This window comes from Octodon degus, unplaced genomic scaffold (genome assembly GCF_000260255.1).
Source record: "Octodon degus isolate 3935 unplaced genomic scaffold, OctDeg1.0 scaffold00125, whole genome shotgun sequence".
Taxonomy (NCBI): domain Eukaryota; kingdom Metazoa; phylum Chordata; class Mammalia; order Rodentia; family Octodontidae; genus Octodon; species Octodon degus.
Window position 1 is genome coordinate 3,605,586 of NW_004524701.1, and position 15,267 is coordinate 3,620,852.

General features: G+C 43.3%; 2 protein-coding genes across 10 annotated transcripts in view; one reads left to right on the top strand and one right to left on the bottom strand.

Annotated features, from left to right (window-relative positions):
- Bmpr1b (bone morphogenetic protein receptor type 1B) overlaps positions 1-1,011 on the top strand; it is a 482,076-nt gene extending 481,065 nt beyond the window's left edge. For all 8 annotated transcript variants that reach the window (XM_023700599.1, XM_023700598.1, XM_023700597.1 and 5 more), the window contains one exon: positions 555-1,011. In XM_023700599.1, the coding sequence (XP_023556367.1) occupies positions 555-680 (126 nt within the window). In that variant the 3' untranslated portion in view covers positions 681-1,011. The remainder of the gene's footprint in view (positions 1-554) is intronic.
- A 9,836-nt stretch (positions 1,012-10,847) lies between these two features.
- Unc5c (unc-5 netrin receptor C) overlaps positions 10,848-15,267 on the bottom strand; it is a 365,338-nt gene continuing 360,918 nt past the window's right edge. For both annotated transcript variants that reach the window (XM_004640635.2, XM_004640634.2), the window contains 2 exons: positions 14,534-14,712; positions 10,848-13,827 (listed from right to left, as the gene is read on the bottom strand). In XM_004640635.2, coding sequence (XP_004640692.1) covers positions 13,662-13,827; positions 14,534-14,712 — 345 coding nt within the window. In that variant the 3' untranslated portion in view covers positions 10,848-13,661. The remainder of the gene's footprint in view (positions 13,828-14,533; positions 14,713-15,267) is intronic.

Below are 15,267 nucleotides of genomic sequence, written 5' to 3' on the forward strand. Positions count from 1 at the left end.
ATAGAATGATTTGTTCTAATGGTGTTTGTAAATAGGATCTCAAGTCCGCATCTTGTACAGCAATTAACCACTAAGAAGAATGTATGCAATGTGTTAGTTATTGAAACTGTCCTAGCGATTTGGTTTGAAACTGTCTCATTGCTATTTGTTTATCAATAAAATTATTTTTTAAAAAAGAAATAGCCATGTTTGTTTGAGTAGTGTGGAATTAGATAAAATATTTAAACTTATCAAGTGTTAGAAAAAAATCTGAGAGCACTGAGCAAGATACAGATTCCCTGAGTATTTTTATATTTGCTTAATACTGTCTTCAAAGGCATTCTTCTACAGTCAGCAAAACCACGTGCTTTCTTCTGTCAAAGGAAGATATGAAAATCAGAGTCATCACTTCTTATGAAAAATAATTTTTATGGATTTTTTTATGTGGTCTTAAGGGTAGCTCTAGAAAATATATTTAGACTTTATGAGACCCAAACTAAGTACCAAATATCAATACTATCCTGCAGTCCCATGCATTTCTCTGATGTGTCTCCAATGCCGTTTTCCTCTCGCAGTGTCTAAGACAGATGGGGAAGCTCATGACAGAGTGCTGGGCTCACAACCCCGCATCCAGACTGACAGCCCTGCGTGTGAAGAAAACACTCGCCAAAATGTCAGAGTCTCAGGACATTAAGCTGTGATGGAGAGGGCAGGATGCACTTCTGGGGAAGGCAGATGGATGCTTCACTGTGCATGGTGGAGCGCATGATGTGAAAGCGTCTTTAGTACCAGCCTTGAACGCCGTCCTCTCCCTCTTCCGAGGGCTCAGACCTCGCCTGCCTCTCCGGGAGCAGCCAGGTGGACCAGGAGCCCCCACAGGCAGGCTCTCCAGGTCTGTTGTAGGAGGGAGAAGCTGGGCGACTTGTTCAAGATATGCATGTTGCTTTCTAGGAAAGCCCTGGACTTTTGGTTTGCCATTTTTTTTTTAAAGATGCTTTAATTTTGCCAAAATAAATATTGTAGATGTTTCAAGGTTTATACTATTATAGTTTAAAGAATTACAACAAAATTTCTTCCCAGAAACTGTGTTGGGAGGTAAATTAAAATATGTCTTTCCATTGGTAACATCTTGCTGTACCTGGCAAACACAAGAGGGCCTGGGAAGTTCAAGAGAGACTGGAGCTGAGCTCCAGCACAGCTGCCCGGGCCTGCTCACACCACTTGACTGACTGACCCACCGCCTTGCCTCTGGGGCTGCCTTGCAGTGTGCACGGGCTGGGGACTAGTTCCGCCTGTGTGGGACCATGCTGTGGAATTTCTGAAACGGCTGTTGCAGCTGCGGACCAAGTTGAGTGCAGGAGGGCTCTGCGCCTCCCAGTGCTGAGGTGTTCTTATTCTGGTCCTGCTGGGCAGCTCTTTCATGGTAAAAATCTTCTGTTTTCATGAAACACAAGCTAAGTTGTTTTTTATGTGCAGAAAATGGACCTATGTATGGTTGTGGTCTCTCAAATCAGAAGATACTATTAAATAAAATGTCATTTGTTGTGTTAAAGACCCGGTGCTTTAGCACGACACTCACCTGTTCTCGTGGTGCACAAAGAATGCATCAGTGACATAGGGGAGGGGAGAGGGGCCCAGGTGGCCTTTACTTCTGCAAAGGGGCAATCTCAGAAGCACAAGGCAAGAAGGAGGCACACCTTATTTTGCATAGATAAGGATGGTTTTTGTTGTCTTTTTTTTTTCTTCTGTATCTGAGTTAAAGAATAGAGAAGTAACATTTGTCAGGTTACTTTCACAGAATTTTAATTTAAAAATAGAAAATATAACCTGCAGGTAGAATAACAAAGGAGAGTAGTGGGAGGCTGCAAGTATTATGGCTGCTGTGATTTATTATTCTATAATAGATAGGGATGGACTGTGGACGTCTGAAGTGCATATTTACACTTTAGGAATAGCAACTTATCCAACGATTCTCCCCGTGTTCTAGTCTCTATTTATTGTTCCCCCTTCTCTGCGGCACTTACGCAAAACATCTCTTCACTTACCAGGGTTTTCACTTTTGAGTACCGTGAGAAAGTAAAATCACTGACAGGCCTGGTGTTCCTTAGTAGTAGGTACATGATGAAGTTTGAAACTATTCGCATTCCTGTCGACTTTACTCATTTCGTTTTCTTACTATGGTTCTTCTTGTTAGAAATTCCTTAGTGCTTAGTAAGGAATTTGGAAGCACTCCGCAGTTGGCCTTGGAAGAAGATACTTCCTTCCAGAATACTCTAGGGGGCAGTGTTTCCTAATACTTTTCAGCACCCTTGCCTGCAGGATGGAGCAGTTTTTAGAAATGGACAGCTGCTTGGTAAATGAGAAAATCTTTTGCTCTCTCTGAAGTCAGCTCATCCTGAAGACCTCGTGGAGCACGGAGTGCAAGCCGTGCACACAGCCTGGAAAATCACAGAGGAACACAGTGACTGCCCAGGGCTCTGTAGCCACACTACCTTTCTTTACTAAGAAAGAATTTTGAATTGGAAGGGAATGCCATTTGAGAGTGCCAACAATTGGGTATGGATACACTTCTTGTCAGAACACTGTGCTTACTGACGCTCAAGTAGCCTCAGTAGGAGCATAAAGGTTTGTTTCTTGTGTCAGATTGTATCATTTATGATAGCACAGAAATAAGTCTGAGAATTATCGGAGATTTTGTGAGAAACTTAAGCACCTCTAATCAGGTTATCTGAAAACAAGAAAGTGAACATGTATTCCAGTGAAATGGTTCAATGGGCAGATGTTGGTATTTTTCACATTTTCCATGATTTAAAATAAGGCTTATCTTCTGGAAATAATGGTTTTTATTTTTTGCTTAATTCTTGAACACAAGCAGCTTAAAATCAGAATGTTGTGTAGGAAGGTGATGACTTAAAAATAACCTTGATTTTTAGGGTTCAAATGAAACAAAGGGGAATTTTAAAAGTAAACAGATTTATTCTATTTTATTTATTTTGTTGCTTGGGGGAAATCAGTAGCTTATCTTTAATCCAACTTGATTTTTCACTGTGAAATTTTAAAATTATTTCTGAGGTACCCAAAAAGACACACTTAGGTAGTATAGTTTTTGAATGAGACAAGAATTGAGTTTGAGTAGAGTTTTTCTGTCTTAGCAAAATCTGCTCTACTTAGGCAACACGCCTGTGTTCCTAATGACTGCCTGTTCACTTTCAGATAACCTTTTATGAGTTTTAAATGTCCAGTGGCTCAGCAGCGAATTTTATTTTATTATTATTTTGTTTTGTCTTTTAGTTAAATAAGTGAGAACCTGGAAAGAAGTAGTTGATTGCTTATTTTTCAGACTATTTCAGAAACTTTTTTAAAACTCCTCTCCCCCAGAGGAGTCCTGTGCTATTAATTGTTAGGTATACTTCATATACTAAGATGTCCAGGTCTGGAGCTTACGTATGTGTGTATATATTATATAAATACAGATGTACATATAAATATTAATTATGTTCAGTCTGGAGTCTGGCACAACTCCATTATGTGGTTAGAGAGTAAAGTATTATGGGTGATAAAGTACTAAATGAAACATAGTATTTATTTATGAAAGTGTGCAGATTGTTAAATAGGGAGTACTGTGCTGCCAAACTTGCCCGTGAGGGGACAGGCCGTGGACCTCCTGGAAAGAGCTGCTCACAAGTCATGAGTGACTGTTTTGTGTTTTGTGCTTTGTCTGTTTTTTAATTTCTCCAGCAGAAAGCTTCTTAGAAAACATGCTGAGATTTTATTTACAGGGAATTCTGCAACACATTTCAATTGGTGTGTAGTCAAGTATAGCAAGTGCTCACTAATAATGGCGTTTCATGCATATTCATTAGGGGTTTTACGTTGTTGATCTGTTCTGGCTCTTCTTTGTTTGTTCGTAGACAGGCACAGAGAGGACAGTTTTTAAAACTTGAACATGTTCGGTAGTTACACCTCCTCAGAAAACTCAGTCCCGCAGCCGTGGAAATGAAAGCAGTGGCATCAAAAGTGATTTGGTTTAGCAATTATGATTTCTCTTATAAAACACAGTGAACAAAAAAAAATGCTATATTTTTTGTAGAGAAGTTGGCAATATATAGGAGATTTGTTGTCTGTCTCAAAAGAAGAGTCATCTGTGTTCTTTTGGGGAACCAGTGCCTTACAGAATTTGTACATACTGTAATTATTCAGGACTAGGGAACAAACAATTGTATTGTATTTGTTACAAATTGTATATGGCTTTGTTTTAACATTCCCTTAAATAAAATGGATTCATTCTTCCCATAGAGAAAACATGACTGTCGGCTTGTGTTTGTGCCTGTTTTTTTTTGTCTTTGAAAACCTCCCATTGTAGCAGGCTGGAGGCAGCAGCAGAGTGTTGGATACTGGTGTGTGTGTGTGTGTGTGTGTGTGTGTGTGTGTGTGTGTGTTCTGACAGCAGGGCAGGAAAAATGTCCTGCCACTTCTGTTTCTGTGAAGTAAGGAAGCACGGACATCTACCCAGATAAGAGGAAAGACAGCAATCAGTAGTTTGAGGGAATTTCAAAAAATTACAGCTCGCTGGGCGCAGTGCCGGCTGGTGTGGGGCATGCTGAGGGCTCACTGAGAGCTGGCTGCTGTGCAGCTGGAGCCTGCAGCGGGGTCTGGCCCACAGCCAGCCCATGTGTGAGTCCAGGCTCAGGCCTGGTTCTGTGCCCCGGGCACGTTCGGAGCTCTCGGAGGCTACCTCTGCCCTTTGAAGATGGGAATATTGATGTGTAACAAGCGGAGTTATTCTAAAGCTGCAGTAATCCTGGCACCAAGCGTGTGGTCAGCACCCAACTATCACTGCTAGCAAAGCAGACAAATTTACAGCGCCCCTTTTTCTGTGAGGCTTGTGATTGTGCTTGCTGCCAGCAACCCCATAGAGGCACAAAGCCTGGACTAATTTAAGGTTGGGATTTCTCAGTCATGGGAGGCAACACATGCTGGAAAATAAGAATTAATAATATCAAAGATCTATGTGGGATAGGTAGAGGAGGAGGGCAGGAATCGAAGCAAGGAGGCAGACTGGAAGAAACTGAGTCAAAGGCTGGGATCCTGATGAGCTCGAGTGGTGCCTTAGCAGTTGCTGAGAGAGGCACTGAGTCAGAGACAAGTTTGACAGGACAGCTAAGGACAGGCTGAGGTGTGCTCAAGGGAGTGAGTGTATTTAAGTGAGTGGACAAGATCATTGGTGATTAGAGAGGGAGCCGAAGGCCGGGCTTTGGGCTGTGCTGTCCCGTGGATGTGGCCTGCCTGTGATAATGACAGGCTTGGGGAGATTGCAGAGCAGTTCTTCAGGAGCACAGGGAGACAGGGAGTGGAGAGAAGAGATGCAGGCTTAGTGTCGTGTGCTGCAAGGGCTTTAGGTGGAGTAGTGATGACCTTGGAGCGATGACTGTATGAGAAATGCCTGTGCCCGTTCCCAGCTGCACAGCACCTAAGGTTTGTAAGGATGAGGCTGCATCTGGAGCATGGAGAGCTCTGTGTGAGCACAAGGAAAGGTAAGGGTGGCTTGTGCGTGGACTGTGAACTCTGGAGGGCAGGTGGCTGATGGGTTTCGAGAGGGCTCCTTGAGATTTGGGAACTCCACAACTGCTGGAGTGTGGGGACCCCAGAAGGGCTTACACTGTGGACACCTCCCCACCCTCAGGGGCCAAAGCACGTGTGTGTGAACTGCCATGTGGCCAAGAGAATGCATTCCACTGTTGGGGTTCACAGGGAGCTAGCACAGATCCCCTCATCTCCTTTCCCAATTTTGCAAAGGTGCAGTGTCTCTGATCGCTGATCTTCTCACCTGTAAACTGGGATAAAAATGCCTACCCCCTCCCCCATAGAACTCTGGTGAAGAACTGATGAAATGACTGTGTGAAGTGGGGTGCCCACCCCAGGCACATGTAGGTACTCATAAACATGACCCTTTCTTTTTGGTATTGGTTTTCCTGGATATAAGCTAAGCAACATGAACACACACAGATATGCTGGTGGGACTCTTCCCACACTTCTCTGTGCTGTGGTTCTAGTCAGACTTCCTCCAGGACTCAAGGGTAGACAGACAGGAATCCCCACTGGTTTACATGGGCTTTCCTCCTGATGTTGTCCACTTAGTAAGGGGCAGCTTGGTTATGCCATCTGTCACAGAAGCTGCATACAGATGCTGCTGCTTTCAGAACTATTTCTGCTCATCAGGCTGTCCTTCAGCTTCTAATCCAGCAGTAGATCTATGGGTCTAGGAAAGGTCTAAGGCAGAGGCCAGAATCCTCACACCTTCCAGTCGTATGTTAGTGAATCCTGGAAGAGGTGCTGGGGTCAGAATCAAAATTCACAGGGCACAGCAAAGACTAAGGACAGGCTGAGGGTGTGATCGAGTTATGAGACATGATATGTTATAGGGTATGACAGCCACATGTAGGCAGCAGGGATGGACACCAGGAAAGGGCACTTCTGGGAACTCCCCATGGGCTCAGCTGGGAGGTGGGCTTCTGTTCTGGGCTTCACATGCTCTCCTAGGCATGGTGGTAACTCAGCAGGTGCCCCCAGCTACTAAAGCCCCATGTGGCAGGCCAGTGGGCCAGTCCCAGGTCAAACCAGTGTTTATATGTGTTCCTTGGGAACTACAGATTGTTTGCTTTTAGATCCAATTTTCAACCTTTCAGTCCTAGGCTTGCCACTGATTCTGTCCACATTCCGGTTTGCGTTTTCTCCTTACTCCCATAACCCAGAAGGACCACTGGAGTTGGGATCCAAGCCCTGAGTGGAAGGCTGGAGGCCACGCCTCACCTCATGGTAGCAGCTACTTTGCGCCTCCTACCAGGGCTGCCCCTGGCTCGCTGTGAGAGCCTGATGGGTCCTGCACCACGCTGAGCAGGTCTGGTGGTCTCCACAGCTCAGAGCCTCATCAACCCTGGGCCTCATCTGGGACTTTCTACCTGATGGAGCAGGTGTTTGCAGACTTGAAAACTGGACCTGTGAGGGTGGGACCTGATGCCATTCCCAAGCAGGAATGTGTCGGTGCAGATGTTCTGAGATGCCGGCGTCCTCTCCTCCCTGCTCCCCAGTCCCACCTGACACCTTTTCAGTCTAGGTGCTTAAGCTGCACCCAAACCATCTAAACCTGAATATCTGGCTTATACCCCAGGCATAAGTTTTATTTTTATTTTTGAGGCTGCTGGGGATTGAACCTAGGGCATCATGCATGCTAAGCAAGCGCTCTACCACTGTGTGGGTTTTTCAATCTCTTGTGATTTCATTGTGCAGCAGTGTTAGAGAAATACCATTCTAAAACTTCATCTTGTCACTGAGGGAAATATGATGGCCCCATACAGAATCCGGAGGCTTTTGTCCTATTGAAGAAATGCTTGACACCTTTACCATGAAGAATGACTTGTTCCGAAGAAGCAAGGGAGGAGACAATCTCTATTGCTTATAAATATAATTTATTACCTGTTTAAAAATTCTTTCTTACATTTTGTACATGTTGGCTGACAGAATAAATGCAGGCAATTTACAAACCAAGGGGACTGCAGGAAAAATTTGGGAGAGGCAGCCAGGAAGAGAAAAGAGGCACACCCAGAGCTGGGACCTCCACCACACAGCATGGTGACGGGTGGGCAGGATGCCCAGGGAGCACACCACCTCCACCAGGGAGTTTTAGAAAAGGAATTGCATAGAAGATACAGCAAGAGGGAACTCCACAATAACAAAAAACAGTGTTTTGAATGAGAGAAGCTAAGGTGGTGGCTTCCTGTTTTAAAAAGAAAAATGGCAAAGCACAAAACCTCAGTTTGACATTTCTGCAGTTGAACTGTTCCAAAGAAGGCAGCACGAGGATGACCCAGCCTCTTGACTACAGACTGCTGGGGAGTTTTCTCTGACAAGCATTGGTTATCTTCTTTAGGAAGGGCAAAGTGGAAGGTTACCAACTTGCAACAGCTCAACATTAAAACAACGGAAACAACACCGTGACATCCAACACACACAGTGATGGCATTCCCTGCAGCTGGGCTAAACACACTTTGGAGGGTGAGGGCATTGCTACCAATAGAAGTGTGAGTCTAGGAGAAGAGCAAGTTCTAATTGCAGTCTTGTTTCTTTTCCAAGGCATAGAGAGTATGAAAGGGCAAAGGCATTTTCCACGGGTAGTAGGTTTTTTTAAATGCTGTCTTTAAAGGTTTAACATCTCGGATGCAGCTCAAGCCAGGATTCTTTCATGCTGCCTCACCATGGTGCTGAGGATCAAAGACCACGAACTAATCACCAAGAGCTTAGGGTGCTGATCAGTGAAACCCGCATATGGTGCATGTTCTAAACCGCAACCCAGTTCTTTCAACCCTGGTCGATATCATCAGATTCCACAGCAGGTCTGATAGTGCTTCCTTCAGGAGACTTTGGAATTTAAAGATGGCACAGGATTTAGGCTTATTGTAAGAGACCCCTGGAGTGTTATGACCTACTACTTACAATTATAACAAAGCACGAGTCTGAAATGGTCTGATGAAAAGTTTGTGTGCAGTAACATGGCTGGTGGGCAGCAGCTGAGTGGGCCACAACTGTTGTTCATTTTCTACAGGATTTCCAGCTTAGGACCTTAGAAGATCTCTGGACAGATTTCTTTAGTATAGAAGAGCCTGAGTACACAGAGGACTGCGATAAAGCCTCTGTAACTTCTTTGTGTGTTCATACATTGCAGAGAGCCTTTCTGTTTGGCCTGTTGATGATTCTCCAGCAAGAAGAAAATAGGCTTGAGGCATACAGCACACTCAGTAGAGTGAGTCCATTACTGCCCCACTGCGGGTCAGAAGAGAGGCAGCCATGCCCATGCAAAGTTCTAGAGCCGTGAACTCTTCCGAAGATAAATTTTCAACATAAGATTTCTGAAAACATGGGCAGCCATTTGGCTGATAAGATGGAGGAATCAGGGAGTTCAATGTTAGTCTGTAGAGAAAATCCACGTAAGTGACATACAAGACCATATCCCTAGTTTTCAAAAATAGGTTTTTTTAAATATCACAATCCTGGAAATACTTAGAACTTCATTTACTCAGCCTGCATGGACATGAGCTTAAATTAACATTGGTTATTTATTTTCCATGTTCCTTATTTCATTAAAAAATCATTAAAGATTCAAGGGAAATCTTTCAAAGTAATCATTAACAGCTACGGATTATACAAATAGAGCTCTTAGGGTAGAGAAACAGTATTTCATTGCACAGAGGGAAAGTTCGAAGGATTTCAGTCAACATTAGCTCAGTACATTTAAAAATATAAAAATAATACAAAAGGAAAAACAAAGTATAATAGTTGGTCCTATGAGGCACTCGAAAGATAAAAAATGTTATTACCTTGAGATAATTGATAAAAATATTTCTTATTGTATTTATAAAATCTAATGCTCATTGGCTATGTTCACCTGTACAAACAATTGGTCTTGAGCCATGCCATCCGGACTCACAGAACTTCTCAAAGGAGATGGCTAGGGCCCAGCTTCCCCTCAGTTGTGTCAGTGACTGCCTCCTTCTCTTCTCTGCCCTTGCCTGGGCCTTGAAGATTATACACAAAATTAACGACTTGTTTAGAATGCTGCTCAGCAACACAACAATTCACATTCAACTTACACACTGAACACAAACCTTCTCTACACACCCTCTCAGGCCTTCAGGCAATCTGACTGGCCCTGGGAGTCACCCTTCTAGAAACAAGAGCCTGGGGGTGCTGAGGAAGCAGTGTTCACTTTCCTGGATTCCCATCTTCCTGTGTGGATTGCAGTTGAATGGCCCAAGGGCCCAGCCACACAGGACACAGATGACAGACTTACCTACTTTTGCCCAGGAGATGGGAAAAGGCTGAGTTGTACCTCTGAATGTTTGCTTTTAATGTATGTTGCTTCTAGGAGAAATATCTTTGAAAGCCCATACCTGAATGCCTACATTCCACAGTGCCCTGAACTTGGGCTCTGACTTTTCCCTAAAGAATGGCTAACGTGATGCACTTTAACATCAGACACCTCAAGGCTGACAATGCCCTGCCCTTGAAGAGCTCTCAGTGCTCTGGTGGAGACACAGGTCCCCTGTGTAACAAGGCGAGTGTGTCTGCAGGAATGCACTGGTGGGTGGGTGGCTGCTACCTGTGAGCTCTCTGGTGTCGCACAAGCTTGTCAGCATCAGGTGTCTAGTCAGCACCTGAATCCAACCTGATTCCTCCCCAATCACTGAGCAAATGTGAATTACTATAGTGAGGATAAAGTGAAAACAGCACGAAGCCTTTGCTGTCAGCCTCACAAATTCAGAGGAAGCTTTTCTCTTCTCCTTCCTCAACAACCAAAATTTTTCTTCCTTAGACTTCAATTTCATGTATAAGACTGACTTCCTTCTACGCAGATACATCCCACATTTCTGAAGGTAAATAGTAGGGAACTGAAAGAAAAATGACTTAAAATACACAAAGTCCAATGGAATCACAGACGTTAAAATGACAACTTTCAAAGACATAGGTTTTAGGTTTCTACTACAAAGAAGCCACTTAGGACATGGATAGATGGGTTGATGAGGCTCATGATGACACGTTCTTTTGAGAAGCGTGATTTAAGTGAAAAAAAGCTGCGCGATTATTACAGATTCAAAATGAAACACTCCCCACCCCCCCACCTGATCCCCAGAATTGTTGTCATAAAAATCCTGCTTACAGGTAGGTATTCATTCTCTATTTGAAAACAACTTTTAGTGATAAAGAGCTAACCCCAGAGTTGACTGTACTGTGGGCCACTAGATGGCACCATGCACAAACGATAGTTTTTCCATCCCAGTGAGGGCAGCTGGGTTCTGCTCCACCACTGTGTGGAAGCAGGAGGGCACACAGGATGATGAAGTAGCTCCTGTGAAATGAACTGTTGTGTTCGAACCTTCTAAGTTGGAGAGCAATCTAACAGCTATTACTTTCCTTGAAAAGGAGAAGGAAAAGCAGAATTCTCAGTGAAATTTCTTTGACATATGGGGTATTCTATGTATGGAAGTTGTCATTCACTTAATAAGAAACATAGCAGTTTCGTGATAGATGCTTACCTCACATGGAATCAATCACTTTTCCCTTTGCCAGTGGTGGGAGGTTGAACCAAAAACCAAGCATCTGAGGTGAATTCCAACAGCCCTCACTGGCCTGCGTGCCAGGTATGCGCAGTATTTCTGTGTTGGTTATTTTTAATCAAGGCTTTTAGTAAAAGTTCGGGAATTGATTCATCTGGATAGATAAAGTTTTGCTCCCTTCTGCCTTTCTTGTAGCATACAGGTTTCCTTGAGCTCCCAGTTCATGATTTCTCCAGATGATTCCCCGTCATGAGCAATCTTGACAAGTTAGTTTTATTTCAAGATGCATGAATGGAAAATCACTTTTTCTTCATTTTGCTTTTTAAAGATTGAAATTTTAATTTAGAATCCATCTTTATTCATCGATACAAACACTACCTATTGGACTTGTTGATTAGTGCAATCTCCCCCTTCCACAATCAGTGCAACCAATAATTTTATATATGGAAATTTTAATGAACAGCATGGCCAGAAAAACAGTTCATGGATTATCTGTCTAAAACTGAAGATAAGAAAGAAATGGTACATAAGAAGAGGCTCTGTGACAAGGTATCAATGGCTCCTTAATAAGAGCGGAAGAGTCTGAGGATATTAAGTGATCAAAACAGGAGTAGGATATATGTAGGATGATGACAAAAAGTGTATAAAATGATTGTTAATTCAGATGCAGTTAGCAACATGGGACCTCCAGCCCTACAAACATCACAATCATGTTCTAAAGGATCCTATCCAAGCCCAGGATGTTTCTCATTCAGTCTTGGTTTGGCTCCCAGATTTTGTTGACTCTTCATTCCCGATGCTGGGCAAACTGAGTCCCTATGCTAAAGAACCTGTGATGGTCTCTTGGAAACTGCCGTTGACACTAAGTAGTCTGTTGGACAACATTTTATAGGACAAAAGGGACTAATTAACTTTTGTAAATGCTACCAAACAATGTTAAAGCAAAGTTTGAAGAGAAAAAAAAAATGCACCAAGTTTCTAGTAACAGATTTGTAGGAATGGTCTTGATGCTAACAGTTCAAAACAATAATAAAAATTTAAAATTAGTTAGGTCCTATGAGAGAGGAGAAAAAAATTATAAAGTTAAGACTGAATGCTGAACAAATACATTGCAGGTTAGAATTTTCTTCCATGTCAAAATTATTCAAAAAGCATATTACAGCCTGAGAAAAAGACTAGCTGACTATGTAAAAGATTCAAGTCAGAGTTCATTGTCATTTTCAGGCTGATGAATGAGAGACTGGAGGCCTCAAATAGAAGGCCACCATGATCAAATTCATGATGATCTAATCTCATCCCTGTGTTACAGGTAAGGAAACCAAGCTCCAGCGAATTTCAGTGCTTTTCACAATGCAGTAGCACAGCCAACCTGTGCCAAATCCAGAACTAGTTTTCTGATTTCCGGTTCTGAGGCAATTCCCCCAGTCACACTACTCCTCAGGTAGGCAGGGCAGCCTGGCTTTGGGGTTCAGTGCTGGGCCACACAACCACAACATTAAGTGAACTTCTAGGAGAACACATCTGAAGGACTCAGGAGAAAGACCCTGCTGGAGCAAGACAAACGCACAGATTGATAAAGCCTGTGAGGTGAGCCTTTACTACTTTTCTCCAGGGCAGGATGACAAGGTTCAAAGGCCAATGAAGCAATGCTGATCAACTGAATTGGTGACCACGCCCAACCTGGTATGTGAGAGAGTGAGGCAGGTCAAGTTAATACCACGTAACTAACAATAGTGCTAACAAAACCCAAAAAGTTAAAAGAAAATTCTCTTACAATACTTGTAGATACTTGATAATAATACTTAAAAAAAAAACACTTCGAATTGCATGTTACAAGCACACACGTCCTGAAGAAATGTTTGTGTGGTTAAACGTGAATCACTCTCTTCCCTGCAATACTATAGCTTTATTCACGAAGGGTGCTTGACAGGTCCCCTGCCAAGGCATAAGGAATCTTTTTTGTCTTTTGCATTTCGATGCTCCACTTCCCTGATACAGACAATAACACTGGTTCTACAAGTTCTAGAAACAGAACACTCATGGAGGATTATCTGAGACACGTGATGTATGCGATTTGTATCAAAAGTCTGTGATTTCTCTGTAAATGACTAATCTGAAATACACAACAAACCATCCACAGCTTCAACTTCAAATGATCTGAACAAAAATAGAGCGAGCCATGGACAGCATCTGCATCCCTGTCCAATTTGATGTAAACAACGTTTGTAGAAATTGGGTTTGTTAAGAAAGTTTATCCATATATCTGGATAGCAATAAAAAGCGTTTCCTAGGAAACTGTAAGATCCTGTACCATATAGCATACAGCCCAACTAAGAGGAAAATTAGGTTGATTTCCAAATTTAAGCTACAAATTTACACAATTTTTAACTCCCGTGATGCTGTCCGAGTAAAGTGGGCATGTACATTGGTAGGTTGTATCTGTTTTCCTTCTCGCTGCTGCCATCTTGCCTGTGAAGCTCATTGGTCTGATCTGGGTCTCTTCCCCAGCTGTGTTTCCCTGGATAGCCACAGATGCCCTGTGCATTCTGTCCTTCATTTTTAGTCCCAGTGTGGTCAGTACTGCCCTTCTGCAGCTAAAGACACTATTGTTTCATGTCTTCCCATTTCTTCCAAGACAGCTGCCAGCATGCTCAGATTTCCATCGGGGAAGTTCTGTGCTTCCCAAAGATCCAAGATTACACCAGTTGGGCTCGATTTGGTGGCAAAGTAATTCAAGTACCTGTTGGGAATGGGGAAATGTGCTGAGAGGCAAGATTTATAAATCTGTTTTCTTCTTTTCTGGGCCTTGAAATACCTCGATCCCACTGTAGTTTCCAGGGAGCAACCCTAAATGACTAGCACACACCTAATCAGATCAGCCTCAGACAGGAGACATGATTTTTAACTTTGTTAACCTTAACTCTGAGTAAGATAATTTAAGAGACAAGATGGCTATGGGTCGTACCCTAAGGAGGAAATCAAGAGACTTATGTTTTCTTTCTAGCTTAGTCTCTGAGGATCTCGACAGGTCATGCCGCTCCTTTTCTCGGTAGTGATGGCAACGCTCTATAGAGTCCAGGTTCCCAAGTTCTCTTTGTGGCTTACTGTCAGGGCTGCGTTAACAGGTTAATTATCTCTCAAGCACTAGGCTCTGTTCAACTGGAGATGAGAAACAGAATTACTGTAGTGAATGAGCTATTAGGGGGATTTAGCCCATCAGTTTGGGAAAGCGGATCTCAAAACTTGGTACTTATATATGTCAGACAAAGCCTGAGTATCTCTGAACTCTGTTCACAAGCCCATGGTGTTAGGTACATAGAAGGTGCTTAATACATATTTGCAGAATGAAAAGTGGATGGGTGGGAAAAATGGATGCTGTCTTATGTGTAGCAGTTATTATCCTGGAAAACTTTGTCTAACAGATTGTGGAGCCAGGCCACACCTACCTGTCCAGGTTGAGCTTGTGGGCCAGCATCCTCCAGTCATGGCCTCGTGTCTGGGGTGCATCCAGACTGCTGCAGAGCTTCTGCCGGATAGGGAGAGGGATGCTGAATGCACTCGGCCCTGTGACAGTGGTGATAGTGCTGGCTGGATCCAGCAATGGCAAATCGATGCCTGTGGGTTCCTGCAGGAATGACATGGCATTATTTCTGAAGACAAAAACAATCCTTGTTGAACCAATCAACACGATGTGTTCCTTGAGTGAGGAAGCAAACAAAGAGAGCTATCATTCTCCATCCTGTCCTCTGAGGTACATTTTGAGCTAGTTTTGCATAGCCTTGCATTTATGGGTCTTGGGTCAGGGCTTAGCTAGCTGTAAAGCTCTGGTGTGTTTCAGTAACAACTTTTCTAATGGGGCTCTGTAGGAGGGAAGAGAAGGGAAGTGGGGGAAGGGAAAGGGAGAATGCTCCGGGGGGGTCAGATTTCAAGAGAGGAAAATGTTCAAAAGGGCAGTTCTTTGAGAATGAGCAGATCTGGAGCTTCTAGGTCTGACCTTGAAGAGGGTGCCCTGGCAGGGGCCCAGTAGCTCTGCTGCCAGCCTGGGAAGGTGACTGACTTACGGGGGTGAAATGGAACAAGGCAGAATGATATTAGGACAAAAATTTTAAGGAAATCAGTATATTACCTCAGGGTGAGTTGCTAATGGCATCCTCCAATTGCTGAACATCTTTTTTTTTTT